This window comes from Mustelus asterias, chromosome 11 (genome assembly GCF_964213995.1).
Source record: "Mustelus asterias chromosome 11, sMusAst1.hap1.1, whole genome shotgun sequence".
In the NCBI taxonomy this organism is placed as follows: Eukaryota; Metazoa; Chordata; class Chondrichthyes; order Carcharhiniformes; family Triakidae; genus Mustelus; species Mustelus asterias.
The window spans coordinates 50,448,136-50,475,950 of NC_135811.1; the positions used below are offsets into that span (position 1 = coordinate 50,448,136).

The window sequence follows — 27,815 nt, forward strand, 5'->3', positions numbered from 1 at the left end:
GCCCATATTTCTCTCTCCTGCCTTGACTTATCTTCTGCTGAAACTCTCATCCATGTCCCTCTAGACTTAACTATTCCAATGCCTCATGACCAGCCTTCCATCTTCCAGAAGATCCCGCCAGCGGGAAGGGCAGGAAAATCGGGCTTGGAATAACCAATGAGTGAGTACTGGTGTTTGTTGAGTGATGCATTCAGCCACCATTGTCCTGTACCTTGATGTAGGGATGCTTTTCACAGGTTGTTCCCCACTGGCGTGCACAGCGTTCTTCTTTCCTGTGCGGGTAAAATTCTGGGTTTTGGAGTATGGCCACTCTACGACCCGAGTACACGAGGGCGAAGGCCGAGCAACAACCCAAACGTTCTTTATCTTCTGTGCTGACCGGCAGGACGATTGGAATGGTCAGGTTGATGACTCCACCTGTGAACAACAAGCTCAGTTACCCGACAGGACGGACTCCTTCACTGCAACACACATGTCAAACGAGCAGTGGTTACTTTTACCACATTATTCATACAGGAATATAAAGAGGCCATTCAGCCTCTTGAGCCTGCTCAGCCATTCACTTATATTATGGCTGACCTGTATCTCAACTCTCTTTACCCATTTTGCTTACTGTCCCTTAATACCCTAACCGAACAAGGATCGAATCATTTCAGTGTTAAAAACTCCCAATTGATCCCCAGAATTGACAGCCTCTTGGGGGTTATAATTCCTGATATTATCCAACTCTGAGTGAAAAAGCGCTTTCCGATTTCCCCCAAAATGGCCTTGGTCTAATTTTAAGGTTATGTCCTCTTGTTTTTGATATCCTTCTAAGAGGCAATAGTTTTTCTCCATCTCCCCTATCAGATTTTTTAAAACATTTTTAAATACTTGGATTATACTTGGTTACTTTTCATTCTTCTGTACTTCAGGGAATACATGCCAACTTGTGTAACCTGTTCTTAGAAATTCACCCCCTCAGCCCAAGATGAAGGTATATGAATTTAACTCCACAGAGCAAATGACTTATTGACCTAAATATTCCAGTCTCTGTATTGTCAGGGATAAGACATATGGGTACGGCCCCAGACTCCTTCCTTGAACCCTCGACACTCTTGATTCATCCCCCGATTTGATTTGACTATCCCTCTTGACCCGACCCGAATTGCTCCACCACCTAAACACTTCCCTCCCAACCAGACCTGACTATTCCCTATCCTCCGACCTCTCCTGACAGCCCCTGTCCTGACAACCCCTCCTGAAACAAGCCTACTAACCCCAACTCACTTACGCAACTACCCAACTCACCCACTGGGTCTGAGGTGATTAACCTCTAACAATCACAATCATCTTCCTTTGTGCTGGGTATGATTCCAGTCAGAGATTGTGCTCTGATTCCCACTGACTCCAGTTTTGCTAGGGCCCCTTGATGCCACACTCAGTCAAATGTGGCCTTGATGTCAAGGGCAGTCACTTTCACCTCACCTCTGGAATTCAGCTGTTTTGTCCCTGTTTGAAGCAAGACTGAAGTAATATCCATCAGAAGCACCCCCTCAACTAGGGGCAGAAGTCCCACCTAATGCTAATCCTAATCAATGCTCATTGGAGCGTGAAATGGCACCAGGTCTGCTGGATGGTGAGACCAAGACCCTGCCATCCTAAAAGTTCAGGCCATGCATATGAAATGGGCTGTGTGAGAGGATGTGGAGATGCCGGCGTTGGACTGGGGTAGACACAGTAAGAAGTCTCACAACACCAGGTTAAAGTCCAACAGGTTTATTTGGTAGCACGAGCCACAGGCTTTCGGTCTGCCAAATAAGCCTGTTGGACTCTAACCTGGTGTTGAGACTTCTTACTGTGTGAGAGGACACAGAGAGTAGTGGCTAATGGATGTTTTTGGGGCTGGAGGGAAATTTGTAATGTAGTTACCCAGAGGTCCATGTAATTGGCAAAGGAAGCAAAAGCATCGCGAGGAAAAATCTTTTTCACCCAGTGAGTGGTAAAGATCTGGAATGCACTGCCTGAGAGTGTGGCGGAGGCAGTTTCAGCCGACAATTTAAAAGGACCATTATCCGAAAATGAAGAATGTGCAGGATTATTGGACGATGGCAGGAGAATGGCAACAAGGGAATTGTTCATTCAGACAGCAAAGATGGGCTGAATGGTCACTTTCTATGCTGCACTGATTCTGTGAAGTTAGAATGGAGGGCTCTGCAAGGTTGACAGGGCTGTTAACCTTTAACCAGGGCCATTACATTTTATTCTTATTTAGCTTTTCTGTAGCGGTTTGATAAAACTGAATCCCCCGCCAGGTCATTCCAGTGTCAAACACACGTAGGCCAGACTGGGTAACGATAGCAGATTTCCTTCCCTAAAGGATGTTAGTGAACCAAATGACTTTTTTAAAAACGACATGGCACGGTGGCACAGTGGTTAGTACTGCTGCCTCACAGCTCCAGAGACCTGGGTTCAATTCCCGGCTTGGGTCACTGTGTGGAATTTGCACACTCTCCCCGTGTCTGCGTGGGTTTCCTCTGGGTGTGCTGGTTTCTCCCACACTCAAATGTGCAGGTTAGGTGCATTGGCCATGTTAAATTGCCCCTTAGTGTCCCAGGATGCATCAATTAGAGGGATTAGCAGGGTAAATATGTGGGGTTATGGGGATAGGGCCAAGGTGGGATTGTGGTTGGTGCAGGCTCGATGGGCCAAATGGCCTCCTTCTGCACTGTAGAGATTCTATGATTTTATAACAATTTGATAATATCATGCTCATCATTACTGAGACCAGCTTTTTAATTCCAGATTTGTCAATGAAATTCAGTTAAATTTTCCCAGCTATTGTGGTGTGATTCAACCTCATGTCTGTGGGGCAATGGTCCAGGCCTCTGGATCACGTGTCCAGTAATGTTACCATCCTTGCTGATGTCCCTGGGTCACTTGTGCAAGGGAGAATGTTCTGAGGGATGTGAAAACAATTGTGCTTTCCTTTTAATCATTTTCATTGCCCGTTTGACTGGGTGGAACAGTTGGAGGCAATAGCTGTGTGCTGATGAAATCTTCAGTAATACTGAATAATATTACAGTTGGAAAATTGACTTCACTGCCTGAGCTCATGAAATCTGTTGCTGTGAATCAGGCCTCTGCATCACCACTGTGCTACTTTTGGCAAAGTCTGCAAGAGCCTCCACCCTGCTGTGTGAGAGTCCCTCCCTGGACCCTTTCAAACCTCCACGTTGAAAAAAGAAATTCTCAAAATCCATTTTTCAACTGGGCTTTGGGCTCTCCTCTCCTAACTCTCCCTTCCTGGCTTGGTATCCATTTCATTTACATGCCTCTACTTGTAAAGTGCCCTGGGCATCAGTTTAGATGATTGATGCTAAATGGGTAGCTTGGTGGTTTTGTGACTGAACTCGTAATCGAGAGGTTACCGAATCCAAATTCCAAAATGACAAATTGAATTCAAAAAACTGCTCATTTGTGGGTTGGCACTGAAGACGTTACTGAATTGTCATTAGAAACTGAGCAGCTTCTCTGATATCCTACCCAGTCAAGCTTACTGTCTTGCCAATGCAATATTATGCAGGTAACCCGTAAAGCCCCACAAAGTGCCAAATCAGGCTCTTGCCTGTAAGTTAATACAGAAAGCCCACCAGCAACTTTTCAATGAATGTGACCTTTTTGATGTTGCCCACAGTGGTTAGCATCGCTGCCACACAGCGCTAGGGACCCAGGTTCAATTCCAGCCTCGGGTGACTGCCTTTGTGGAGTCTGCACTTTCTCCCAGTGTCTGTGCGGCTTTCTTCCGGGTTCACCCGGTCTCCTCCCACAGTCCAAAGATGTGTGGGTTAGGTAGATTGGCCATGCTAAATTGCCCCTCAATGTCAGGGGTATTATTAGCAGGGTAAATACATGGGGTTGTGGGTTAGGGCCTGGGTGGGATTGTTGTTGGTACAGGCTCGATGGGCCAAATGGCCTTCTTTTGCACTGTAGGGATTCTATTCTGTTCTAATGATTCTAAGTTTTAAACTTGTGTGTATGTTCTTATTTCTGATTATTGTTCTCATAAATCTGCAAGAGATGTTTCTTCTTAAATAGGTGATTTTCACAGTAACTTCATTGTGGTGTTAATGTGAGCCTACTTGTGACACTAATAAATAAACTTTAAAATTATAAAGATGTTGCCTGGATTTCCCTGGCCGTTCACGCCTGCCGCCGCTGCCAGCGAGGACGGAGAATCTGACGCTCAGCCAAATCCCCGTTCAGTGCAGCTGGACCAGAGGATACCGTCCATTTTCACTGTTCCTTGAAGGAAAATGCAAGCCTTTGGTTGGGTGGACATGGTTGGATACTGCCTTAACAGTTGGCATCAACAAGTCGGCAACCCTGTGACGTTTATAAGGGAACTGGTTCCAAAAAAAAAGAAGGAAGAAACTGAATTCTGAAAACGTCTTTCATAGAATACCCTAAAGTACATCACAACCAATGAATTACACTTCAAGCCCAGTCACTTTGTTTCGTTGGCAGATCAAAATCGGACAAACAGTAACGATCAGTCTGCCCAGCCTGGCACTGTTCAAATTCCTGGTCGACCAACATTGAAAATCCAGGTATGTCAATCACAGTGACAGTTCCCGTTTGTGGATGTTACTGATCTTTATCTCCTCTGCCCCCACAACATGAGTACCAACAAACTAATCCCCAGCATTGCGCTGTTCCCAATATTTAATTTGGGATTATTTTTAGTGGGTTTTGTATATCACTAGCTTTCCAATAGCTTGTTTTGTCTATTTATGAACAGCTGCTTCCAGTACAAGTCATGTCCCAGTTCATTTTCCACATACACACGGCACAGTTTGTACTTTCCCTGGGCTCCACATAATTGCTTGGACTTGCATCGCGTCTTACAGAATTTGACTGCCTTTAATTCCCAGCTGAGCATAATCTTTTGTTTTGCTATAAACTAGCTTGTACACATATTTGTAAAGTCAGAAATAATTACTGGGAAAAGCCTCCAGGATTAAAAAAAATGTTCTGGTTAAGCTCTGATGGTAAGACAAAGAATGACTTCACCTCAGGAAAATAGACGCAAACTATTCTCAGGGTGTATGTAGCGAGTACTTATTTTTGAAAAAAAAAGTAACGATTATCTTGCATTAGAACTGTCAAAATTCAGCCCCAGGTGAACAACACTTCAGTCTGAGGTTTAAGCTTCTAACAATCAAGTTTCAGACACCATTTATTTCTTTATCTTCCACGTGTGGCTAGTCACCTTTCAGCACTGATTAAGTCACAGAGAAATGGACTGAAGATTTCCACAGAGATTGGGGAGAAAGATGTGGGGTGGACTAGATTCCTTTAACAGGGGATCAGAGGAAACCCTGGTGATTTCCATGTGGATTCCCCTGCTCTCCTGCTGAATTTCCACGTTCCCCACACTACTTGCTTCACTCCAAGGTCATGAGAGGCTTTGATAGGATCACTGGAGGGAGTGATTTTTTCATTACTATATTCATTTATGGGATGTGGGCATCGCTGGCGACACCAACAATTGTTGCCCAACCCTAATTACCCTTGGAAAGGTAATGGTAAAGCTGCCTTCTTGAACTGCAGCAGCCCCTGAGGTATAGGTAACCCCACAGTGCTGTTAGGGAGGTATTTCCAGGATATTGACCCAGTGACAGTGAAGGAACAGTAATATCTTTCCAAGACAGGATGGTGAGTGACTTGGGGGGCAGCTTCCAGGTGGTGCGTTTCCAGGTACCTGCTGCTCTTGTTCTTCTAGATGGTTGTGGTTATGGGTTTGGAAGGTGCTGCCCAAGGAACCTTGGTGAGTTCCTGCAGTGCATCTTGTAGATAGTGCACACTGTTGCTACTCTGCGCTGTGGTGGAGGGAGTGGATGTTTTTGGAAGGGGAAGCAATCAACTGGACTGCTTTGTCCTGGATGGTGGCAAGTTTCTTGAGTGTTGTTGGAGCTGCACTCATCGAGGCAAGGGGAGAGTATTCCATTACACTCCTGACTTGTGCCTTGTAGATGGTGGGCAGGCTTTGGGGAGTCAAGAGGTGAGTTATTCACATCTGAACTGTTCTTATAGCCACTGTATTTATATGGCTAGTCCAATTCATTTTCTGGCCAATGGTAACCCCTAGGATGTTGGTTTTCACTTATGGGAGACAGCAAATGCAGTGACCGTAAATATAAGATAGCCACTTGCCTTCCAAATCCGGTAGCAAGAAAGGCGTTCTAACAGTAGTGTTCTCTCCTGAGCCAACTAGCCCAAGATCGAGGTGTTAATTATTCAAAACCAGCTCTGCTGGACAGGACATGTTGTCCATATGCCTGACATCAGACTCCCGGAGCAACTCCGCTGGTTGCGGTGGGAGAGTCCCAGGATAAAACACTGTAGGGATGTCCTCAAAGCATCCCTGAAGAGGCCAAATATTCCCAACAATATAGGGTGGCACGATGGCACAGTGGTTAGCACTGCTGCCTCCCAATGGGTGGGATTTTATGGCCTTGCTCATCCCGAAAATCCCACCTGAGGTGAACGGGCCTTCCCATTGTCCATCCCTCACCCACTCTGACTCCCATGGCGGGCGGGGCAGTAAAATTCTGGCCATTATCTGGTCATTTTCACATTGATATTTGTGTATCCTTCTTGTATGCCAATTGTCTGGCACATTTCACACATGATAACAGGGGTTACATTTTAAAAGCTGCTATAGAAATCCATCTTTCTTTTACCAGTTCAAGTTTAGGGCAGGAGTTTCTGCCATGGTCAACGGTGGGGTTTAATGGGCGCGCCACTGTCAGTTTCCCAATGTTCGCACCCTTCACTGCCAGGGACCCAATGGCAGTTGGGGGTGGGGTGGTCACCATCAGTGGGACCAAAGGCTCCCGCTAGCGGGAATGGCTGGAAAATCCCACCCATACTTTCCTTCACTGTTCCCTATTTTTGTTGCATCTGTCACTTGACGGTCCACTCCATTCTCCAATGTGTTCCTAGCTTCTGCCTCATAGTTTGCCATCATCCCCAACATTCTTCAATGTGTCTCTGTGAAAATTATTTGTCGAAGTGGAAAAGAAAAGAGGTCACAGCACCATTAATCAATCCGTATAGTCACTTTGTTTTCAGTTCCCTAGACATTCTTCTCTAATAGTTTGTGTCTTGGTGTTTATAACAGTCACTTATCAAGCACCTTCTAATTCTTTATTTCAAGAACTAATCAGATATGCCTGCATATAATAAAATCTGCGAATACTGATCTTTAACGAAGAAAGAAAAACAAAGAACAAAGACAATTACAGCAGAGGAACAGGCCTTTCGGCCCTCCAAGCCTGCACCAACCATGCTGCCCCCTAAAACCCCCTACCCTAGTCTTGTTTATTTTTACTTTAGACAGCTCTTTCATGTTGGTAAATGAAAAACTACAAGAGACTGGGCAATCTTCAAATAGCATGTAGGTAGCAGCAGACTGGAACCTGACAATGAATGAAACTGACCAGGACTATAATGATGATCAGAACTGTCACAGGTTCCTTACTGTGAGGACCAGGCACATCTTATATCAAAGGGACTCTTATTGAATAGATTGAAGACTGAAAGGGCTATCATCATCACAGATACAGTTTCAAGTGATTCTTACCGTCTAAGAGAGTCCCAAAGTGTAGAACCTGCAGAAATTCCCTTTCCCTCATGAAGCCTGATAGTGGAGTAGCCCAACCTTCAGACAAGACCTGCACCCACTGCAGATCCAGCTGTAGAGAGAACAGATCACTGAGTAATTCCAACGTGCCATCACTCCACTAACGTACAATATCCGGAATTCTCCAGTCCCGCACACCCCACTGCCACTACCGGCGAGAACGGAGAATTCCTGCGCTCAGCAAAATCTCCATTCACTGCGGCGGGACTGGAAAATCAATGCCCTGAGCGAGGTTGAATTCCAGCCAACAAATATTAATGCAATGATTCTTTCAGCGTCCCAATTTTTTCCAATCGTACATATTCAGGTCTGATTTTAATATCAGAATAATGCCACAAGATCCAAATGGAGTTTTAAGTTTGTTGATATTAATTCACTCTGACGCACATTCTTTTCCGTGGAGATCGTTTTTTAAAAAAGTTTATTTATTCGTGTCGCAAATAGGCTTACATTAACACTGCAATGAAGTTACTGTTGGGAGGTGAGGAGGGGTGGGGGGGGGGGTACGGGAGGAGGGGAGAGGCGCAGGGCACCCTTCCAGCATGACGTAATGGTAGCCACCCTTAATTTTGTTTTCACCAAGATGGTCCCAGTACCGTGGAGGAGGCTGCTTTGGGGCCTGCGGCCTCCACCCCATCTCTCCCGCCGGCTGCACCACCTGTCAAATAATGAAAAAGTCCGCCCTTTGATTGGTAAACTCCAACGGAATAGAACAAATTCCGGACAATGGACACTGGGTAGGATTTCCCCACCCTTCCCGCTGGCGGGATCTCCTGGTCCAATCAAAGTCGACCCCTGCAGCAGGTCCCTTGGTGGCGGGGCAGGTGAGCCATGCAAAAGCCCGTAGACCTTGATGGGACCAGAGGATCCCACCTAAGGCCGATGGCTAGTCGCATCCGCTACAGGAAACCCAGCCACAGAGTTGCCTCAAAATCCCTGCCACTGACTCACCCATCAGATAACATAATTTGTCACTGTCATTTATACCGACAAAGAGTTTCCTCTTCAGCACCTGGTTAGGATTCAAGTGTTCATTGCAATTAACCATTTTATGTCTATTAACTTTGAAGGAACCCTCTGTTAGTTAGAGGGCTTATCTCTATCTCGGTGTGTCAACAATTATCCACAGGGTAACGCCCCCTTAGGATTTGATCTGAATCACTGATAAGAGGGCAGCAGCAGAGTCTACCTACTTCTGAATTCACATAACTAGACTCAAGCATCAATAATACACAAGCGCTACATCCTCAGGTTGTGGAGAGGCCAATAAACTCAGTCCCAGGCCACTGCAGTCAGAGTTCCTCAGGACAGTTGACCAAGGCCCAATAACCATCAGCATAGAGTCATAGAGGTTTACAGCATGGAAACAGGCCTTCGGCCCAACTTGTCCATGACGTCCTTTTTTTTAAAAAACCTCTAAGCTAATCCCAATTGCCCACATTTGGCCCATATCCCTCTATACCCATCGCACCCATGAAACTATCTAAATGCTTTTTAAAAGATAAAATTGTATCCGCCTCTACTACTACCTCTGGCAGCTTGTTCCAGACACTCACCACCCTCAGTGTGAAAAATTGCCCCTCTGGACACTTTTGTATCTCTCCCCTTAAACCCATGCCCTCTAGTTTTAGACTCCCCTACCTTTGGGAAAAGATATTGACTATCTACCTTGTCTATGCCCCTCATTATTTTATAGACCTCTATAACGTCACCCCTCAGTCTTCTGCGCTCCAGGGAAAAAAGTCCCAGTCTATCCAGCATCTCCTTATAACTCAATCCATCAAGTCCCAGTAGCATCCTTGTAAATCTTTTCTGCACTCTTTCTAGTTTAATAATATCCTTTCTATAATAGGGTGACCAGAATTGCACACAGTATTGCAAGTGTGGCCTTACCAATGTCTTGTACAACTTCAACAAGACGTCCCAACTCCTGTATTCAATGTTCTGATCGATGAAACCAAGCATGTTGAATGCCTTCTTCACTACTCTGTCCACCTGTGACTCCACTTTCAAGGAGCTATGAAACTGTACCCCTAGATCTCTTTGTTCTATAATTCTCCCCAACGCCCTACCATTAACTGAGTAAGTCCTGCCCGAGTTCAATCTACCAAAATGCATCACCTCACATTTATCTAAATTAAACTCCATCTGCCATTCGTCAGCTCACTGGCCCAATTGATCAAGATCCCGTTGCAATTGGAGATAACTTTCTTCACTGTCCACTATGCCACCAATCTTGGTGTCATCTGCAAACTTACTAACCATGCCCCCTATATTCTCATCCAAATCATTAATATAAATGACAAATAACAGTGGGCCCAGCACTGATCCCTGAGGCACACCGCTGGTCACAGGCCTCCAGTTTGAAAAACAACTCTCTACAACCCCTCTCTGGCTTCTGTCAAGAAGCCAATTTTGTATCCATTTAGATACCTCACCCTGGATCCCGTGAGATTTAACTTTATGCAACAACCTACCATGCAGTACCTTGTCAAAGGCCTTGCTAAAGTCCATGTCGACAACATCAACTGCACTGCCCTCATCTACTTTCTTGGTTACCCCTTCAAAAAACTCAATCAAATTTGTGAGACATGATTTTCCACTCACAAAGCCATGCTGACTGTCCCTAATCAGTCTTTGCGTCTCTAAATGCCTGTAGATCCTGTCTCTCAAAATACCTTCCAACAATTTACCCACCACAGATGTGAGGCTCACCAGCCTGTAGTTCCCAGGCTTTTCACTGCAGCCCTTTTTAAACAAAGGCACAACATTTGCCACTCTCCAATCTTCAGGCACCTCACCCGTGACTATCGATGATTCAAATATCTCAGCTAGGGGACCCGCAATTTCCTCCCTAGCCTCCCACAAAGTCCTGGGATATACTTCATCAGGTCCTGGGGATTTATCTACCTTGATGCGCTTTAAGACTTCCAGCACCTCCTTCTCTGTAATATGTACACTCCTCAAGACATCACTATTTATTTCCCTAAGTTCCCTAACATCCATGCTTTTCTCAACAGTGAATACTGATGAGAAATATTCATTTAGGATCTCACCCATCTCTTGTGGATCCGCACATAGATGACCTTGTTGATCCTTAAGAGGCCCTACTCTCTCCCTTGTTATTCTTTTGCTCTTTATGTATTTATGTATGAGCAGTTTCACCAACAAACTTCCCTCCATCATAACGTGGGAAGTGGGGATGTCACTCATGTTTGCACATTATCACGTTCCATTTGCAACTCCTCACAGTGTAGCGGCCCGTGCCTGCATTCAGCAAGACCTGGACCACATTCAGGCCTCTTTTTAAAAAATTCATTCACTGGGTAAAGATCCTGGAGTTCCCTTCCTAACTGCACTGTGGGTGTACCTACACCACATGGACCCAGGGGTTCAAGAAGGCAGCTTACCATCAACTTCTCAAGGGAACAGGAAGAAGTCTCACAACACCAGGTTAAAGTCCAACAGGTTTATTTGGAATCACGAGCTTTTGGAGCGCTGCTACTTCATCAGGTGAGAAGGAAAAGATACTGTGCCCATCCCAGTCCAACGCTGGCATCTCCTTCTCAAGGGAAAGTATGGATGCCAAGAAAGTTTGCTCGTCAACAATGCCCACATCCCATCATTGAATAAAAAAGGACATGTCCATACATTCCCACAGAGTGAAGCTTATTTTTTTCCTACAAACCACCAATCTTAAACCTGATTGCTCCAGAGTAGATGGCACCATTTAACTACACAGCCCATAAAACTAAAGAACTTTCCCGGCCTGGGAGTGCTTCAAATCTTTATATTTATTTATAGTGCCATAAGGAATATTCACACTGCAATGAAGTTACTGTGGAAATCCCCGAGTTGCCACACTCCGGCATCCATTCGGGTACACTGAGGGAGAATTTAGCATGGCCAATACACCTAACCAACATGTCTTTTCGACTGTTGGAGGAAACCGGAGCACCCGGAGGAAACACCCGCAGACATGGAGAGAACACGCACAGTGATCAAGCTGGGAATTGAACCCGGACCCTGGCGCTGTGAGGCAGCATTGCTAACCACTGTGCCACCGTGCCGCCCAATATGTTTAAAGCACAACTAGACTGATGGGAGAGAGCTGGTTAACAGAAATACAGTTCCTCCCAGTTAGCACTGCAGTGACTGTCGGCGTCGGTCATCAGGAATTGCTCAATAATGTACAACCGTGTAAAACATTGACAGTCTGCTTTTGTGTAATCAATTGCTACATAAGACAATGATTTGAAGAGTAGAACACAAAGTGTTACCTGAGTTATCTGCAGTGTGGGCAGAACCTGGGCGGCTGCACATGCCAAGTCCAGCTTGTTTTCAAGGACAAAGAGTTCTTTCACTTCTTCACTGGCAGCAGGGGGAACAATGCCCTGAGAGTAACAATAAGTACATTAGCTCCGTACGCTGCTGGCTGCCCGCCCAGAATGTCAGAATGCGACATATAATTAACTCTCTTTTCAGGGTGGGTTCCAAGTATGTCCCAGTTCCAGCGGTCAGTCCATCTAACGTTGCTAATCACACTGCTCACAGTTTGACAGTCAGATCCAGTAATCTGTAGAGGGGCCCGAACCAAAGTCACCACTGCAGCACCCGCTGTTTCGCAATTCACTTAAAGGTACAAGACTATGAGGGGCATGGACAGGGTGGATAAGCAGCAACTGTTCGCTTTAGTTCAAGGGTCAGTCACAAGGGAACACGAGGTCAAGGTGACCAGCACGTCTTGCAGACTGTGGGAGCATCCAGAGGAAATCCACGCAAACACGGGGAGAATGTGCCGACGACGCACAGACAGTGACCCAAACCGGGAATTGAACCCGTGCCCCTGGCACTGTGAGGCAGCGTTGCTAACCACTGTGACACTGTGGTCAAATGAATTGCCTTTTTAAACAGGTGATGATAATTGGCTCAAGCTCAAAATGTGTATAAATGGACACAGCTGGAACTGTAAAGAGTTTGTAGATCTGCCGAGCTGGATGTAGAATAAACTTGTTGAAGGTAAAAGATAAGTGGCTGCATTATTCCTCTATCATATACTGATAGCATGGCATTAACAGGGCAGAGAGCAATTTCCCAGATTTTATTCTTCAAATTATCCTGAATTTTCACCTCTACCAAGTGAGCACATGGGTTGGAAAATGGGATGCATTCAGCACTGCAGCTTCATGGGGGAGGGCGGATGGGCCAGAGTGTCTGTCCTGTCCTTTATTATTTGTATGTTCATAGAAATATCAAAGAAACCATTAGTGGCTGTTGTCTTGCAAGTAGTTATTTTCTTTGCAGATACAGAGGGATAACTTCCCACTATCCTGGGACATTTCACTTACCCCCTCCTCCAACAGCTCCACCACTCGTTGGATGCATTCATTCACGGATGTGAGATTTGTCTTCAACACCAGCTCTGAACTCTCCGGCTTCTCATATTCTGAATCGATACCGGTAAATCCTACACAAGCAAATGAAATAAAGCCCATGAAGCAGTGGACCTCATTCTCGGACAAGTAGAAATGCAGGTACAGATCCTTTAGGTGTTAACATGCCTTTCATTGATAGAAAAGAGTTTCAAATAAAAACACCTTATCCAATATTATACAAGGCTCTTTGCTCAACTTCTCCAAGGGCCCAGTGGATAACAGGGCTACTGGTGCAGCACCAGATTAATCAGAAGGGCCTATGTGCTAAGTTAGTCATTCTCAGTCAAGGCAGCAATCAGAGAGCTCAGTGCCGGATTTAGGCATAAGCTAAACAAGCTACAGCTTAGGGCCTCACAATCCGCAGGGGCCTCACAAAATTTCAGAAGGTTTACAATGAAGAGAACATTTAAGAGCGGATACCAGAAAAGAAAAAGAAAGCAGCAGCTTGAAGAGCAACTCAAAAAATTACCAAAATTACCAAAATCTATGAGAGAGATCAAGCCAGCCAAATGATAAATATGTAATCAGTAAATGCATTCATTTGAAAATAATTTGTATTTTTCACTTTAAATACCTTGCTGTTAAATAATTAAAAGGCATAATTATGTTTTCAATTTTTTTGTGGCGACCCAAGGTCCTGTTTTGGTACGCACCTTTGTGAGACCTTTTGGTGTAACTTTTCAACAAGGGGCCTCCAAGCTTTATATAGCTTAGGGCCTCACCAAGTCTAAATCCGGCACTGAGAGAGCGACAATTAAATTTGGGCCCACTGGCCTTGGAGTAAATAAAAGCATGAGTTTCCATTCCCAGTCAATGCATAGAGTGAATGTCAGATAAAAACACCATCAGTCTGATGCCCTTAGCAATTTAGCAGTTTCTCCATGTTTGGTGGGGGCCTGGAATGCACTGCCAAATGAGGTGATTGAGGCAGACACGTTAGCGACATTTAAGACTTATCTGGATAGACACATGAACAAACAGGGAATAGAGGGATACAGTCGGTAGGTCTCGGTAAGGCAACATGATCAGCGCAGGCTTGGAGGGCCGAGGGGCCTGTTCCTGTGCTGTTCTGTTCTTTGTTCTTTGTATGAGTGAGCCAAAAGGTGCAACAGGATGAGCCAAGCCTGGAAATGATGCACATGGCTAAGTGATGAAATTGGGCTGGAAAACCTAGAACTCTCAGACTTTATCTGCCATCCTTTAATTTTTAAAAAGGGTGCAAGCTATTTCTCTGTTTTCACCTGGAGTGAGACACATTCACGATCCCAGAAAATGCTGAGAGATAATATAATAGGGATTATTAAAGAATGGAACTGTTTACTAGGGTAGACACAGAGATGATATTTCCCCTGTGGAAAGGTGAGGAATGGCCTGTAAAATTCTGCAGGTGACTTTCCTGCTGCCTATCCGCCCACCCCGACATTGCTGCAATTTTATGGATGGTGGGTGATGTCTAGCCGTCTCCCCAGTTAAGGTCCTCCAGGTCTATTAATGTCCACTTAAGGGCCACTTCATGCTCCGACTGCAATTTTTCAGCCAGTGGGAGGTGATTGGCATTGGGTGGATGCCCGGCAGGTTAGCCTGCTAGACCTCAGGCGCGAAAGTGAGGGTGTCTCCATCACAGACTCCCTTTTCCAATTGGAGGCTTTCCCCAAGGTTTGCCTCCCTGGAAGTGGCCCCTCTCCTCCCAGGCCTTTGCACCCGGTTCCCATACCCCATCCAGGGCCTCCTGTCCTGGCCCTGCTGAGAGCCCTTTATCCTTTCATAACTTTCATCCAGCACTTGGCTCTTTGTTTTCTGGGACTGGATGCAGTCCCTCCAGTGGCCACCGCTCCCAGTGGTACTGCTGACACCAGACATCGCAGGCCATTCAGATTGTTCAATGGCAATGGGGCAGCCATCCAGAGCGGAAGGCCAGTACCCTGCCAACTTTCCCAATGACGGAGTGGGAAACCCTGCCCCAGGGTCCTAAACATAAAATAGCCACTAATAAAACCAGTAAGAAATTCAGGGAAAACATCTTTACCCAGACAATGGAACAAGCTAGCATAGGGAGTACTGGAGGTGAATAACATCAGTCCATTTAAGGGAAAGTTAGATATACAGATGAGAGGGAAAGGAACAGCAGGGTGTGCAGATAGGATAAGATGAAACAGGAAGAGTGGAGGCACATGTAAACCATAAGCATCAACACTGACCAGTTTGGCCGAGTCTGTGTGGTAAATTCTATGTAAAATCGAAGGTTGGTAAACAAACAATGGTACACAAGAGACAACTTGGACCCTTAAGGTATTAAAAGCAGTAGCAAAATAAGAGGACTTTTTCCTCACAAATAATTTGTTAAGATTTCCATTGTCTTTCTGCTCAGAGGCCAAACTCAGTGAGCTTTTGCTGCAGTTGTTTGATGTTTCTGCATTTTCTTTGCATAGATACAGCAAGGTCACGCTGTAGATTAGAAACGATCTATCGCTGCTGCCCCTCGACTCTGGCAAATGTTCTCACATTTCTCACTGATAGCTGTACTAAATTTACATTGTGTCACTGCACCAAATGGAGCTGTGCGCTCACTGCGCAGACAAACGCTCTCGTAACATCTCTTCGATTGACTGATAGCCATCAACAATCCCGAAAGCTAGTGTTGGAGATGGGTCTCACACAATGGGAGAAAATGTAGCTGTTGGCATTCTCGCAAGAGTCCCCTTGCTGATGTCAATACCTTTGATCTCTCCCGCTCTAGCCCTCTTGTAAAGACCTTTCACATCACGGCTTTCACAGATATCCAACGGAGCATCGACAAAGACTTCAAAAAATGGAAGTTTGGAGATCTCGTGGATTTTTCTTGCTTTTTCGCGATCCTAAAGAGATGAATGAACGTACAAAATTAACACTTCTCGTTTGTGGTGAAAAAAAGGGTCACCTGGACTGGAAACGTCAGCTCTTTTCTCTGCTTACAGATGCTGCCAGACCTGCTGAGGTTTTCCAGCATTTTCTCTTTTGGTTATTGTTTGTGGTGGTTGCCAGAGGACATTAATTCTTCCTTAAATCTTTCCACCAGATTGTCCTGTGACCCAGTCAGCCAAAACTGTATCGAGCTCCAATCAATAATCATGTTGCTTTAACCGTAATCTGTGGTTTGGAATCATATCGATTTTTTCAGAATGTATAACAGATGGTTGAAACTTTGACAAAACATGTCTTGTTCACAAAATAAAAAAGCAACTGAAGCCAGTTGAAAATGTCGTCGAGAATAATCTAATTGGATGTATTTTATTCATATCCTCATCTCTTTAATGTAACACATTAGTGTGGGAGTTAGCGAATGTTTTAATAATTAAAATGCCATTTCAGTGAGTACAGTGACAGAATCATCAAATACATTGCCTGCCTTTTAAATGACCTTGTCTGGAACATTGGAGAATAAAGTTCTGTTGATCAATTTGCTTCTTCCTGCATTTGCAATGACTTGTTGGGTGAGAACTATGGACAATAGGTTTTTTTAAAAAAACTTACAGTCAATCAGCCGTCAATCAAATCTCTTCCTCCAGTCGTGTATCAAATAGACAATTCAGGATGTATGGGTCAATAAAACCAATGAGCCCAATGCTGGTTAAAATATTTCTCAAATTGTGTGTGACTTCAACAAGAAATTAGATAGAACTCTTGGGGCAAAAGGGACCAAGTGATTTGGGGGAAGGCAGGATAAGGTATTGAATTTGATGATCAGCCGTGATCAAAATGAATGGCAGAGCAGGCTTGAAGGGCAGAACGGCCTACTCCTGTATCTATTTTCTAGGTTTCTAAAATATTTTGATATCTTTGAGACTGAAGGATGGATTGCAGAAAGTTACTGTTTGTTCTATAAAGCCTCACTCAAGGAATTTGATGCTAAATTTTCTATTCTACATTAAAGAAACTATAGCATGCTCCTTATTTCTTATCCAACGTTCCAGTAGCTACATCCAGATCGATCACTTACAACTGTATATAGTGGGAGTGCAGTTGAAAAGAGTTACCACTCTTGGGTGGCATGGTGGCTCAGTGATTAGCACTGCTGCCTCACGGCGCCAGGGACCCGGGTTCGATTCCCAGCCTGGATCACTGTCTCTGTGGAGTTTGCACATTCTCCCTGTTTCCTTCGGGTGTTCCGGTTTCTTCCCACAGTCCAAAGATGTGCAAGGTTAGGTGGAATGGCCATGCTAAATTGCCCCTTATTGTCAGGGGGATTAGCAGGGTAAATGTGTGGGGTTACGGGAATAGGCCCTGGGTGGGATTGTTGTCGGTGCAGGCTCGATGGGCTGAATGGCCTCCTTCTGCACTGTAGGGATTCTATGATCCACTCCTCTCCCTTGTCTCCTGGCCTTAGGTTTGGTGCTCCACATTTAAGTTCTCCTCGTTGGTTAGGGTTGGAGGGGGGTGGGGGTGGGAGTGGGGGTGGGGGTGAGGGTGGGGGGTGGGGGAAACAACCCACTGTGTAGGCAACACCACGTAATCATAAAATGCTACTCCTACATTGATCCCAAGAGGCTAATTTCTTTCCCAGTTGGGATTTTTCCAGCTCCCAAAAATCTTGGCCAAGCAGTTACAGTTTACAGTAAACTCTAGCAGGTAGTCGAGGTTGAGATTCAAATCAGCCGCAGTTTAATTGAACTAGGGGCTGTTTCAAGAGGATGATGGTCAGAGACGTTACTGGGCTGGATTCTCCGAACTCGCCCACAGCTGGGATTCTCCAGTCCCGCTGAGGTGAATGGAGATGTTTCTGAATGCCAAATTCTCCGTTCTCGCTGGCAGTGGCAGCGGGACATGAATGGCTGGAGAATTCCAACCAATAATATTTAGCCCCCTATCGAAGCAATGGAGGCTGGAATGAAGTTATATAATGGAACATGTCAGTTCTTTCTGTCTCATGAACTTACCTTTGCAAATGGAGAGATGAAACTAGTGATACAGACAAGACCAGCATCTGCAAACAGCTTGGCCACCTCAGCAATACGCCGGATATTCTCCTCACGGTCCTCCGAGGTGAAACCCAAGTTCCTGTTGAGTCCTTGTCTGATATTATCTCCATCCAAAGAGTAACAAGGAATACCATGAGTTACCAAGTACTCCTCCAATGCAAATCCAATCGTGGTCTTGCCAGCGCCTGATAGACCTGAATGGAAAATATCGATGTCAATTAAGTTGGAATGGGCGTCCTAAAATTACTAAAAGAAAGATCCAGAGGAGAACCACTACTTCTGCATTGACTCACGTGTCCACCATGAAAGCTGACGATACCAGCACTGTTGCTCCTGGCTGCTTTCCCCTGCCTGTTCATTCGATTCCCATTTCTGCTGCAATCCGAGATTGCCTGCAACCCACCTTCCCTCGCTAACTCTGCTGCCATGATGTGGAGATGCCGGCGTTGGACTGGGGTGGGCGCGGTAAGAAGTCTCACGACACCAGGTTAAAGTCTAACAGGTTTATTTGGAAACTTGAGTGCTGGGAGCCCTGTTCCACTCACTTGATGAAGGAGCAGCGCTCCGAAAGCTCGTGATTCCAAATAAACCTGTTGGACTTTAACCTGGTGTTGTGAGACTTCTTACCGTAACTCTGCTGCTGCAGGCTAGTTCCACTTGCTGGAACAGGAGTAGAAACAGTACTGCACTTGCAAGTGTAAACCTATTAGAAGAGCTATTGCCTGGGGAAATGATGAGATGAATGAAAAGGCTCCGGGCTGAAGTTTGCAATATCTTTACCATGAACATGTTGGCGAATTGGCATACAATTATACATAATCTTAGACAACATGTTACCTGTCAGCCAGACAGTGCAGCCACGGAATCCACTACGGGTGCCGACAATTTGGCCTCTCTTGCTTCGACTAACGTGATGGGACTGATAGACCACGTTGGTGGATTTCTGAATTTCCTGGATGATTAGAAGATGTTACGTGTTAGCAATTTTCTGACAGGACACCTTCCTTACCCGAAATACCAGGCATCAGAAGATCGACAACAAGAAAGTAAATAAAGGAAAGATTATCAAGTATCCCTAAATAAAGCAAATGCACATAAATGAAGCACATTTTGTATTCTCATCGAATGGATGACACTGGGAAAAGAACGATTGAGCATTTGTGTTTGTTTAAACTTGCCCTAGCCAATTAACAAAAACAGGATGTAGTCCATTAGAAGCTGCTGTTCCCATATACTAAACCTGAGACTGCAGTCCTATACAAAAGAAATATTGGATGATTACCAACTTGAGTGTAACCCACATGCAAACATAAAACCTCCCAACTGCTCTCCTTTCTGACATAGAATTCAGTTGTAGTGAATAGGTAGTGTATAACTGAAGACAAACTGAGACATGTTACTTGTTTACTTGTGAGTCACAAGATTATCATCAGTACACTTTCTTGACCAGAATATTGCCGTCAGTCAACATTGAGGCAAATGATGATGTGGCGAGACCAGCTAGACTTCAACCCCACCTCTGTTCCCACAGCCATAGCTATCATGGCACATTTACAGATTAGATTTTTAAAATTCATTCATGGGACGTGGGCGTCACTGGCTGGCCAGCATTTGTTACCCATCCTAGCTGTCCTTGTTCAGAGGGTAGTTGAGAGTCAACCACATTGCTGTGGATCTGGAATCACTTGTAGGCCAGACCGGGTAAGGACGGCAGATTTCCCTCCCTAACGGACATTAGTGAACCAGATGGGTTTTTCCGACAATCGACAATGGTTTCATGGCCATCAGTAGATTCTTAATTCCAGATATTTTTTATTGCATTCCACTTTTATTGAATTTAAATATCTGCCATGACGGGATTTGAACCCGGGTCCCTAGAACATGAACTGAGTTACTGGGATTAGGATAGGACATGCTCTTTGTTTGTTCATTTTTTAAAAAACCACGGTGGCACAGTGGTTAGCACTGCTGCCTCACAGCGCCAGGCACCTGGATTCAATTCTGGCTTCGGGTCACTGTCTGTGTGGAGTTTGTACATTCTCCCCGTGTTTTCCTGGTTTTCCTCCGGGTGCTCCGGTTTCTTCCCACACTCCTAATATGTGCGGGTTAGGTTGATTAGCCATGCTAAATTGACCCTAGTGTCAGGGGGATTAACAGGGTAAATATGTGGGGTTGCGGGAATAGGGCCTGGGTGGGATTGTGATCGGTGCAGACTTGATGGGTCGAATGGTCTCTTTCTGCGCTGTTGGGATTCTATGAACAGAAACGGCGCAAAATCAAAGCTTGTATCCCAGGATATTGCAGAGTCACATCGAGGATACTCTGTAGTTGCTGAGTGGTTGCGTTTGTGTGACTTCAAGCTTCTGATCATTTTGCCTTCACCTGATTTAAGTCTCTAAAGTCCTAATGGTCAGCACTGTTCTGCAGGCAAACACGTCATATGATATTTCCGACTGAACTAATCTCCACAACAGATGAAATGTTGCACCCAGAACCAATGGCTGCTGTCTAATCGAATTTAGTGCTGTCAGTATGCTGCCTGGACACAGGGTGTGAAAATACCCCTTTGCTTTGAAGTGTTTGCAGAAGAGGAGTCAGGACAGCCCTACCACTCTCCGAGATCTCTGATTTCACATCTCTTGTGCATTCCCCACCTTTGCTTTTTCATTCAATGGTGGGACATGGGCGTCAGGATATTTTAACTAATACAGTCTCATTTGTAATGCACTCCAGAAAATAGTGGAGAGCAGGGGCTGGTGGTGAATAGGACATGCTCTTTGTTTGTTCATTTTTTAAAAAACCACGGTGGCACAGTGGTTAGCACTGCTGCCTCACAGCGCCGCTGGTTGGCCAGCGTTTATTGCCCATCCCTAGTTGCCCTCGAGAAGGTGGTGGTGAGCTGCCTTCTTGAAACGCTGCAGTCCACGTGCTGTGGGTTTACCCACAATGCTATTAGACAGGGAATTCCAGTATTTTGACCCGGCGACTGCAATGGAATGGAAATATATTTCCAAGTCAGGACGGGGAGTGGCTTGAGGGGGAATTTGCAGGTGGTGGTGTTCCCATGTATCTGTTGCCCTTGTCCTTCTAGATGGAAGTAGTCATGGTTTTGGAAGGTGCTGTCTAAGGATCTTTGGTGAATTGCTGCCATGCATCTTGTAGACAGTACACACTGCTGCTACTGAGTGATGCGGGCTGCTTTGTCCTGGGTGGTGTTGAGCTTCTTCAGTGTTGTCGGAGCTGCACGCATCCAGGCAAGTGGAGAATATTCCATCGCACTCCTGACTTGTGTCTTGTAGACAGGCTTTGGGGAGTCACTCACCACAGTATTCCTAGCCTCTGACCTGCTCTTGTAGGAACATTGCTTATGCGGCGGATCCAGTTGAGTTTCTGGTCAATGGTAACCCCAAGGGTGTTAACATTCATTTGGGGACGTGCATTCAGCTTTCTTAGCCCTGAACTCTGGACTTCCCTTGTTAAAACTTCTCTGCTTCAGTACCTCTCTCACCTGCTTTAAGACACTCCTTCAAACCTACCCATTTACCAAGATTTTGACCACCTGTTCTAATATTGACTTAGGTGTCTGCTAATGCTCCTGTGAAATGCGATGGGGCTCTTGACAAAATTAAAGATGCTGTATATATACACAAGATGCTTTTGCTGTACTGCAGTCGTAACTATTGTCACTTTATTTGGTTTCTGAGTCACCGTTTATGAGCTCATTTACTGATGACTGATTCAGAAACTGTTCTGGTCAATGTTGTTCCAAACGATTGCCTGTTGTAGCAGTCTCCAGCCGTAGACAACGCTGCCAAACAAGAGTGAAGCAGCAGAAATAAAAGGGGTAAGTAAGGGATAGGATTCAATTTTTTTAATAAGCAAGAGGAGCTTGATATCACTGCGATAATTTCAGAAATTTAAGAAGGTGCAGCTGGAGGACAATGCATTGGTCAAAAAAAGCACCAACTCCAAACTTGGAACAAGGCAACGGTATTCATTCGACTCTCTGGAAACTACGCAACAAACTTAAGGAAGTTTCCACAAAAGAACTATGTGAATGGAGGCTATTACCTAAGTAATTAAGAAAGTTTAATCTTACACTGCGCCGTTGTCTTTGAATCTTGAAGTTCATGCCTGCAGTGGTTCATATTTTGTTAATTTGAGCATCATAAGATCTAGGTCATACCCCATTACCGTAAGCTGAGCCCTTTTCGTGACAAGTAATAGGGCAGTATAATAATATAACAAGTGACAACTGAAATGAGGATATCGCACCCATTTCACCACGTGAAGATTTAAAGGAATTAAATCAGCATTTCTGTCATTGAAACAATAATTTTCACATCAGGCTATTATTTCTTGGATATGTTTGCTTTGAGTAGCTTATTTCATAAGTGCAACAAGCAAAACTGAGCCATTTTTACCAGGCAACAACATATTGGTAAACATTTTGTGCCATTACATCAGCTTCAGAGAATCATAGAATCCCTATAATGCAGAAAGAGGCTATTTGGCCCATCGAGCCTGCACCGACAACAATCCCACCCAGCCTCTATCCCCGTAATCCCACGTATTTACCCTGCTAATCCTCCTAATCTACACATTTTGGGACACTAAGGAGCAATTTAGTGTGGCCAATCAACCTAATCCGCACATTTGTGGATTGTGGGAGGAAACCGGAGCACCCGGAGGAAACCCACGCAGACACGGGGAGAACTCCACACAGACAGTCACCCGAGGCCGGGTCCCTGACACTGCGAGGCAGCAGTGCTTACCACTGTGCCACCGTGCCGCCCCCATTGGGAACACAAATCCAAAATGAAAAATCCACTCTAATCTGGCAAGGATTCTAGTGGCCTCCAGTTAGGGTCTCACCAAAGGTCTGTACAACTGTATATCCCATTCCCCTTCCAATAAACAATATCATTCTGTTTGCCTCCCTAATCACTTGCTACATCTGCATACCAACGTTTCCTGACACATACCGAACACCCAGGTCCCTCTGTACCTCAAAATCTCGTCCTTTTTAAATAGTTTACTGATTTTTTGTTCTTCTTGCCACGGTGGACAAGATCATATTTTCACCACATCATTCTCCATCTGCCAAATTTCTGCCCACTTACATAACCTATCCATAAACTCTCTGCATACTCCTTATTGTTACATCTTACAAAGCCCCTGCAGCCACGTGCTATGGCTAGTACAGCACTGCCTGTCGCGAGTTAGTTAGAGCAAACAGATCCATCACTATTCCAAGTCCAGGGTATCATTATTGACTATGCCTATGACACCCTGCAAGATCCTTTGCACAATGCAACTGCCTTCATGAATGGACAATGCGGCTGTATTAATTTACACTGGGTGTACAGAATCATAGAATCCCTATAGTGCAGTAGGAGGCCATTTGGCCCATCGAGCCTGCACCAGCAACAATCCCACCTGGACCCAATCCCCGTTACCCCGCATACTTACCCTGCTGGTCCCCCTGACACTAAAGGGCAACTTAACAGGGAGAATTCACTAAACTTGCACATCTTTGGACTGTGGGAGGAAACCAGAGCACCTGGAGGAAATCCATGCAGACACGGGGAGAATGTGCAAATTCCACACAGACAATGACCCAAGGCCGGAATTGAACCTGGGTCCCTGGTACTGTGAGACAGTGGTGCTAACCACTGAGCCACCGTGCTGCCCAGAATCAATAGTGTCAGGCAGATCTCTGTTCTTTTTCTCGACAGATGCTCTGATTTTTTTAAAATCGCATCCGTCATTCATTCCCCCAGTGGTTTCCTTACACATTAAATGAAAGGCTAGCTGCTTTGAGGTGGTGTGCTACTTGGCTTCTGGTATTTCTTTGGAATCCATGGGTCACCTCTGGAACTCTGCACTACTCAGTTTCTATATGAAGTAGAAATCTTATTGGGCAAACCATTGGAGTCACAGAACAGCTGACAATTTGACCAGTCGGATAGTTTCCTGCAAAGCAGTCAAGAGACAGTGTGCTGCACAATCATTTGATGGAATTCCTCTGTTAAGAGCAGGTGGGGAGATGTATGTGTGTGTGTGAGTGTGTGTGTGTGAGTGTGTGTGTGTGAGTGTGAGAGAGAGTGTGTGTGTGTGTGAGAGTGTGTGTGTGTGTGAGTGCGTGTGTGTGTATGTGTGTGTGTGGTTGTGCTGCGGTCATAGAATCGGGAGAGAAGATGGGAGACAGAAAGTTCACCTATCCCACCTTCTGCCTCACCCTCTTATTAAGTCTGAGTCAGGGGCCTTTCCACCCAGTGCTATTTGAAGGTCTTAAATGGTCAACAATGAAGGGTCTCATCCCACCGCCATGAGCAGAGTATCAGTGGTGGGGCAGGGGTTGGTTGGTGCCAGTAAGAATTGGTGGTCTCCCTTATTTGGGAGTCCTTCCACACCAGCATCAATTGACCCCAGGAGTGTAGGACCATCCCCACTGAAACAGCTCCACTCACCCGAGGCCCTCGAAAAGAGCAAACTCGAATCAGCTCATGAAAAAGCAAGACAACATGCTTTTGAAAGAATGTTTCAGCGGGTATGGACGTAACTGAAATATCAATCCTTGATGTGGGGCAGAAGGAATGGAGACTAAGGAATCTGGGGAATAAAATGATGTAGGCTGAGACGTTTAGCTGGAAATGATTGCCAGAGTGGGATGAATTTTGGAAGCAATTTTAAAATGAGGACAAAAATCCAGGGATTTGCTGGAAATTCGAGAAGCAGTGGAACTTTGTGGGGATAGGCATGGTGAAAGTTCAGAAGGAAGCTTGAATCAAGGAATGTTGGATTAACTGTCATCCTGTGTGGAGGAAGTGAGGATGAATTTGATCATAAGAAGTTGGGACTCGAGGTGATAATGACGTGGATGAGGGGTTCAGCGTCTGATGGGTAGGGATATAAACTGGCACCAGTCCAGAAGTAGAAGTTGTTGGTTTTAGGGTGTATGTTATGCTAATGTGGGAAGTGCAAAGTGAATCAAAAAGTTTTAAACGCAAGCATGTAGAATAGGACAGGAGAGAGCACAGTTAACTGCAGAGAGAACTGGTTTTAAGAGGTTGACAAAGCAGATAGTGGGTTTCTGAAAGAAAGTAAGTTTTAATGATGGCTTGAGAATTGAAGGAAAACCATTGTCAAGGACTGGCTTGAGGACAATTGGGAGAGCGATGAGTGTGACAGGACAATGCTTCTTTCTGGGCGACACGGTGGCTCAGTGGTTAGCACTGCTGCCTCACAGCTCCAGGAGCCTGGGTTCAATTCTTGGCTTGGGTCACTGTCTTGGTGTGGAGTTTGCATGTTCACCCTGTGTCTGTGTGGGTTTCCTCCAACAGTCCAAAGATGTGCGAGTTAGGTTGATTGGCCATGCTAAATTGCCCATAGTGTCCTGGGATGTGTAGGATAGAGGGATTAGCAGGGTAAATGTGTGGGGTTGTGGGGATAGGGCCTGGGGTGGGATTGTTGTAGGTGCAGACTCGATGGGCCGAATGGCTTCCTTCTGCACTGTAGGGATTCTGTGGAAATCACAGCTCTGGTTTGAGTTTAACGCTCAGTTTACACGCCATTGGAGGACTTGTGGTGGAGTGGGTAGCATCCCTGCCTCTGAGCCAGAAGCTCCGGGTTCGAGTCCCACCCCAGGACTTGGTGACCAAGGAAGGTGTGTTCATAACGCGATCAAACAGGTTGAGTGTCAACCTGCAAAATCCTTCCAGACATGCCAATGGCGGCGGTAAGAGTGGGAGAGACTCCTGGTCAGCCACACTTTGTTTTATTCATTCACTGGCTGTGGGTGTCGCTGGCTGGGCCAGCGTTTATTGCCTGTCCCTAATTGCCCTCCATTTCTGAGCATTTGAGAGTCAACCACATTGCTGTGGGTCTGGAGTCACATGCAGGTCAGACCAGGTAAGGACAGCAGATTTCCTTCCATGGCATTCTGCAGTCCTTACCAGGGCATTAGTGAACCAGATGGGTCTTTACGACAATTGACAATGGTTTCATGGTCGTCATTAGACTTTTTGTTAAATTCCAGATTTTGAATTCAAATTTCACCATCTGCTGTATTGGGATTCGAACCCGGGTCCCCAGGTTTTGATCAAGCTATAAGCCCCTGGCAACAGATTAAGAGACTTGTTCAGGGAATTACTACCTATGGAAACAGGTAAAAGTCTGTCTCTGTGCACTACTGGTTAAGGGAAGAGAATTGGAATTACACACCATCAGGAAGCAGGCAGGATGGCTGATTGAGTCAGCACCAAAGCTGGTGATAGTGATTACTAAACAGAGTGACTTTAGTTGTGCTGATGTTGAGCTTTTGTAAGTTTTGCCTTAACCAGGGTTTGATGCCAGAGAGGAAGGCTAATACGAACCATGGAATCAATGGGGGTGACAGTGAGGCCATCCACCATTGTATACTGATACATACAGTGATGTATGTATCAGAATACATTTACCTTTATGTTTACAAATACTAATAAGGAGTAGCAAGCAAACCATAAATGCGATGAGCCAAGTAGTTAGCATTTGAGAATAACGGAAGTCACCACACGGATACAAGAAAAGGATCCATTTGAGGAGATGCATTGATTGTGTTGTGCCAATAAGACAATGAGAGTAATGGCGCTCAGGAGGTAGACCGTGCAGTGAGGCCATGAACAGGGATGAAGGATGTTAAAACTGATTGAAACATTGAGTTGGATGAAGGAGGAGGATGAGGTGCCACAGCCAAATTGGCCATCTGTGAATACACTGGGAAAAGTGGTCTCTGTGCTAATGTGGTAAGTGCAAACTGAATCAAAAAGATTTAAACACGAGCATTTCGAGTAGGACAGGTGAGAGCACAGTTAACTGCAGAGAGAATGGTTTGAAGAGGTTGACAAAGCAGGTAGTGGGTTTCTGAAAGAAAGTAAGTTTTAATATCGCTTGGGAATTGAAGGAAAATCATTGTCAAAGACTGATTTGAGGACAGGGTTGAGAGAACAATTGGGAGAGCAATGAGCATGACAGGACAATGCCTCTTTCTGGGCAGCACGGTGGCCCAGTGGTTAGCACTGCTGCCTCACAGCGCCAGGGACCCGGGTCCGATTCCCGGCTTGGGTCATTGTCTGTGTGGAGTCTGCACATTCTCCCCGTGTCTGCGTGGGTTTCCTCCGGGTTCTCCAGTTTCCTCCCACAGTCCAAAGATGTGTGGGTTAGGTTGATTGGCCATGCTAAATTGCCCCTCAGTGTCCCGGGATGTGTAGGTTAGAGGGAATAGTGGGGTTAATATGTGGAGTTATGGGGATAGGGCCTGAGTGGGATTGTTGTCAGTGCAGACTCGATGGGTCAAATGGCCTCCTTCCGCATTGCAGGGTTTCTATGATTTTTATGATCTCAATGTTGGAAACAAAATGACGTAAGGATGAAAGGTGCATAGATTTATTGGTAATGAGGACAGGGGAGATGGTTTGTACTAGTTTGACTTTGCTCTCCAGTACATGAATAGCAGAGGAGAGAATTTCCCAAACACTTGATGTGGTGTGGTTAAATCTGGTCCTAAATAGCCAGGTTAGGTGTGCTCCATGTGTTAAAGCATCTGGCCCACAGACCTAAGCTCAAGAAGATCCCATTGTGCCAGGAGAGCAGTTGGGGTGGAGGACTTCCAACAGCAAGCACAAGCATACCTTAATGTTTAAGTTTATTTTATTATTATCACAAGTAGGTTTACATTAGCACTACAATGCAGTCACT

At 45.3% G+C, this 27,815-nt stretch overlaps 1 protein-coding gene across 1 annotated transcript in view; it reads right to left on the reverse strand.

Moving 5' to 3' along the window:
* papss2b (3'-phosphoadenosine 5'-phosphosulfate synthase 2b) overlaps nucleotides 1–27,815 on the reverse strand; it is a 70,883-nt gene that overhangs the window by 22,745 nt on the left and 20,323 nt on the right. The window contains exons 2-8 of the mRNA XM_078223583.1: nucleotides 18,915–19,029; nucleotides 18,036–18,271; nucleotides 15,839–15,977; nucleotides 13,036–13,154; nucleotides 11,968–12,081; nucleotides 7,628–7,739; nucleotides 212–417 (exon numbers count right to left, since the gene is read on the reverse strand). Coding sequence (XP_078079709.1) covers nucleotides 212–417; nucleotides 7,628–7,739; nucleotides 11,968–12,081; nucleotides 13,036–13,154; nucleotides 15,839–15,977; nucleotides 18,036–18,271; nucleotides 18,915–19,029 — 1,041 coding nt within the window. The remainder of the gene's footprint in view (nucleotides 1–211; nucleotides 418–7,627; nucleotides 7,740–11,967; nucleotides 12,082–13,035; nucleotides 13,155–15,838; nucleotides 15,978–18,035; nucleotides 18,272–18,914; nucleotides 19,030–27,815) is intronic.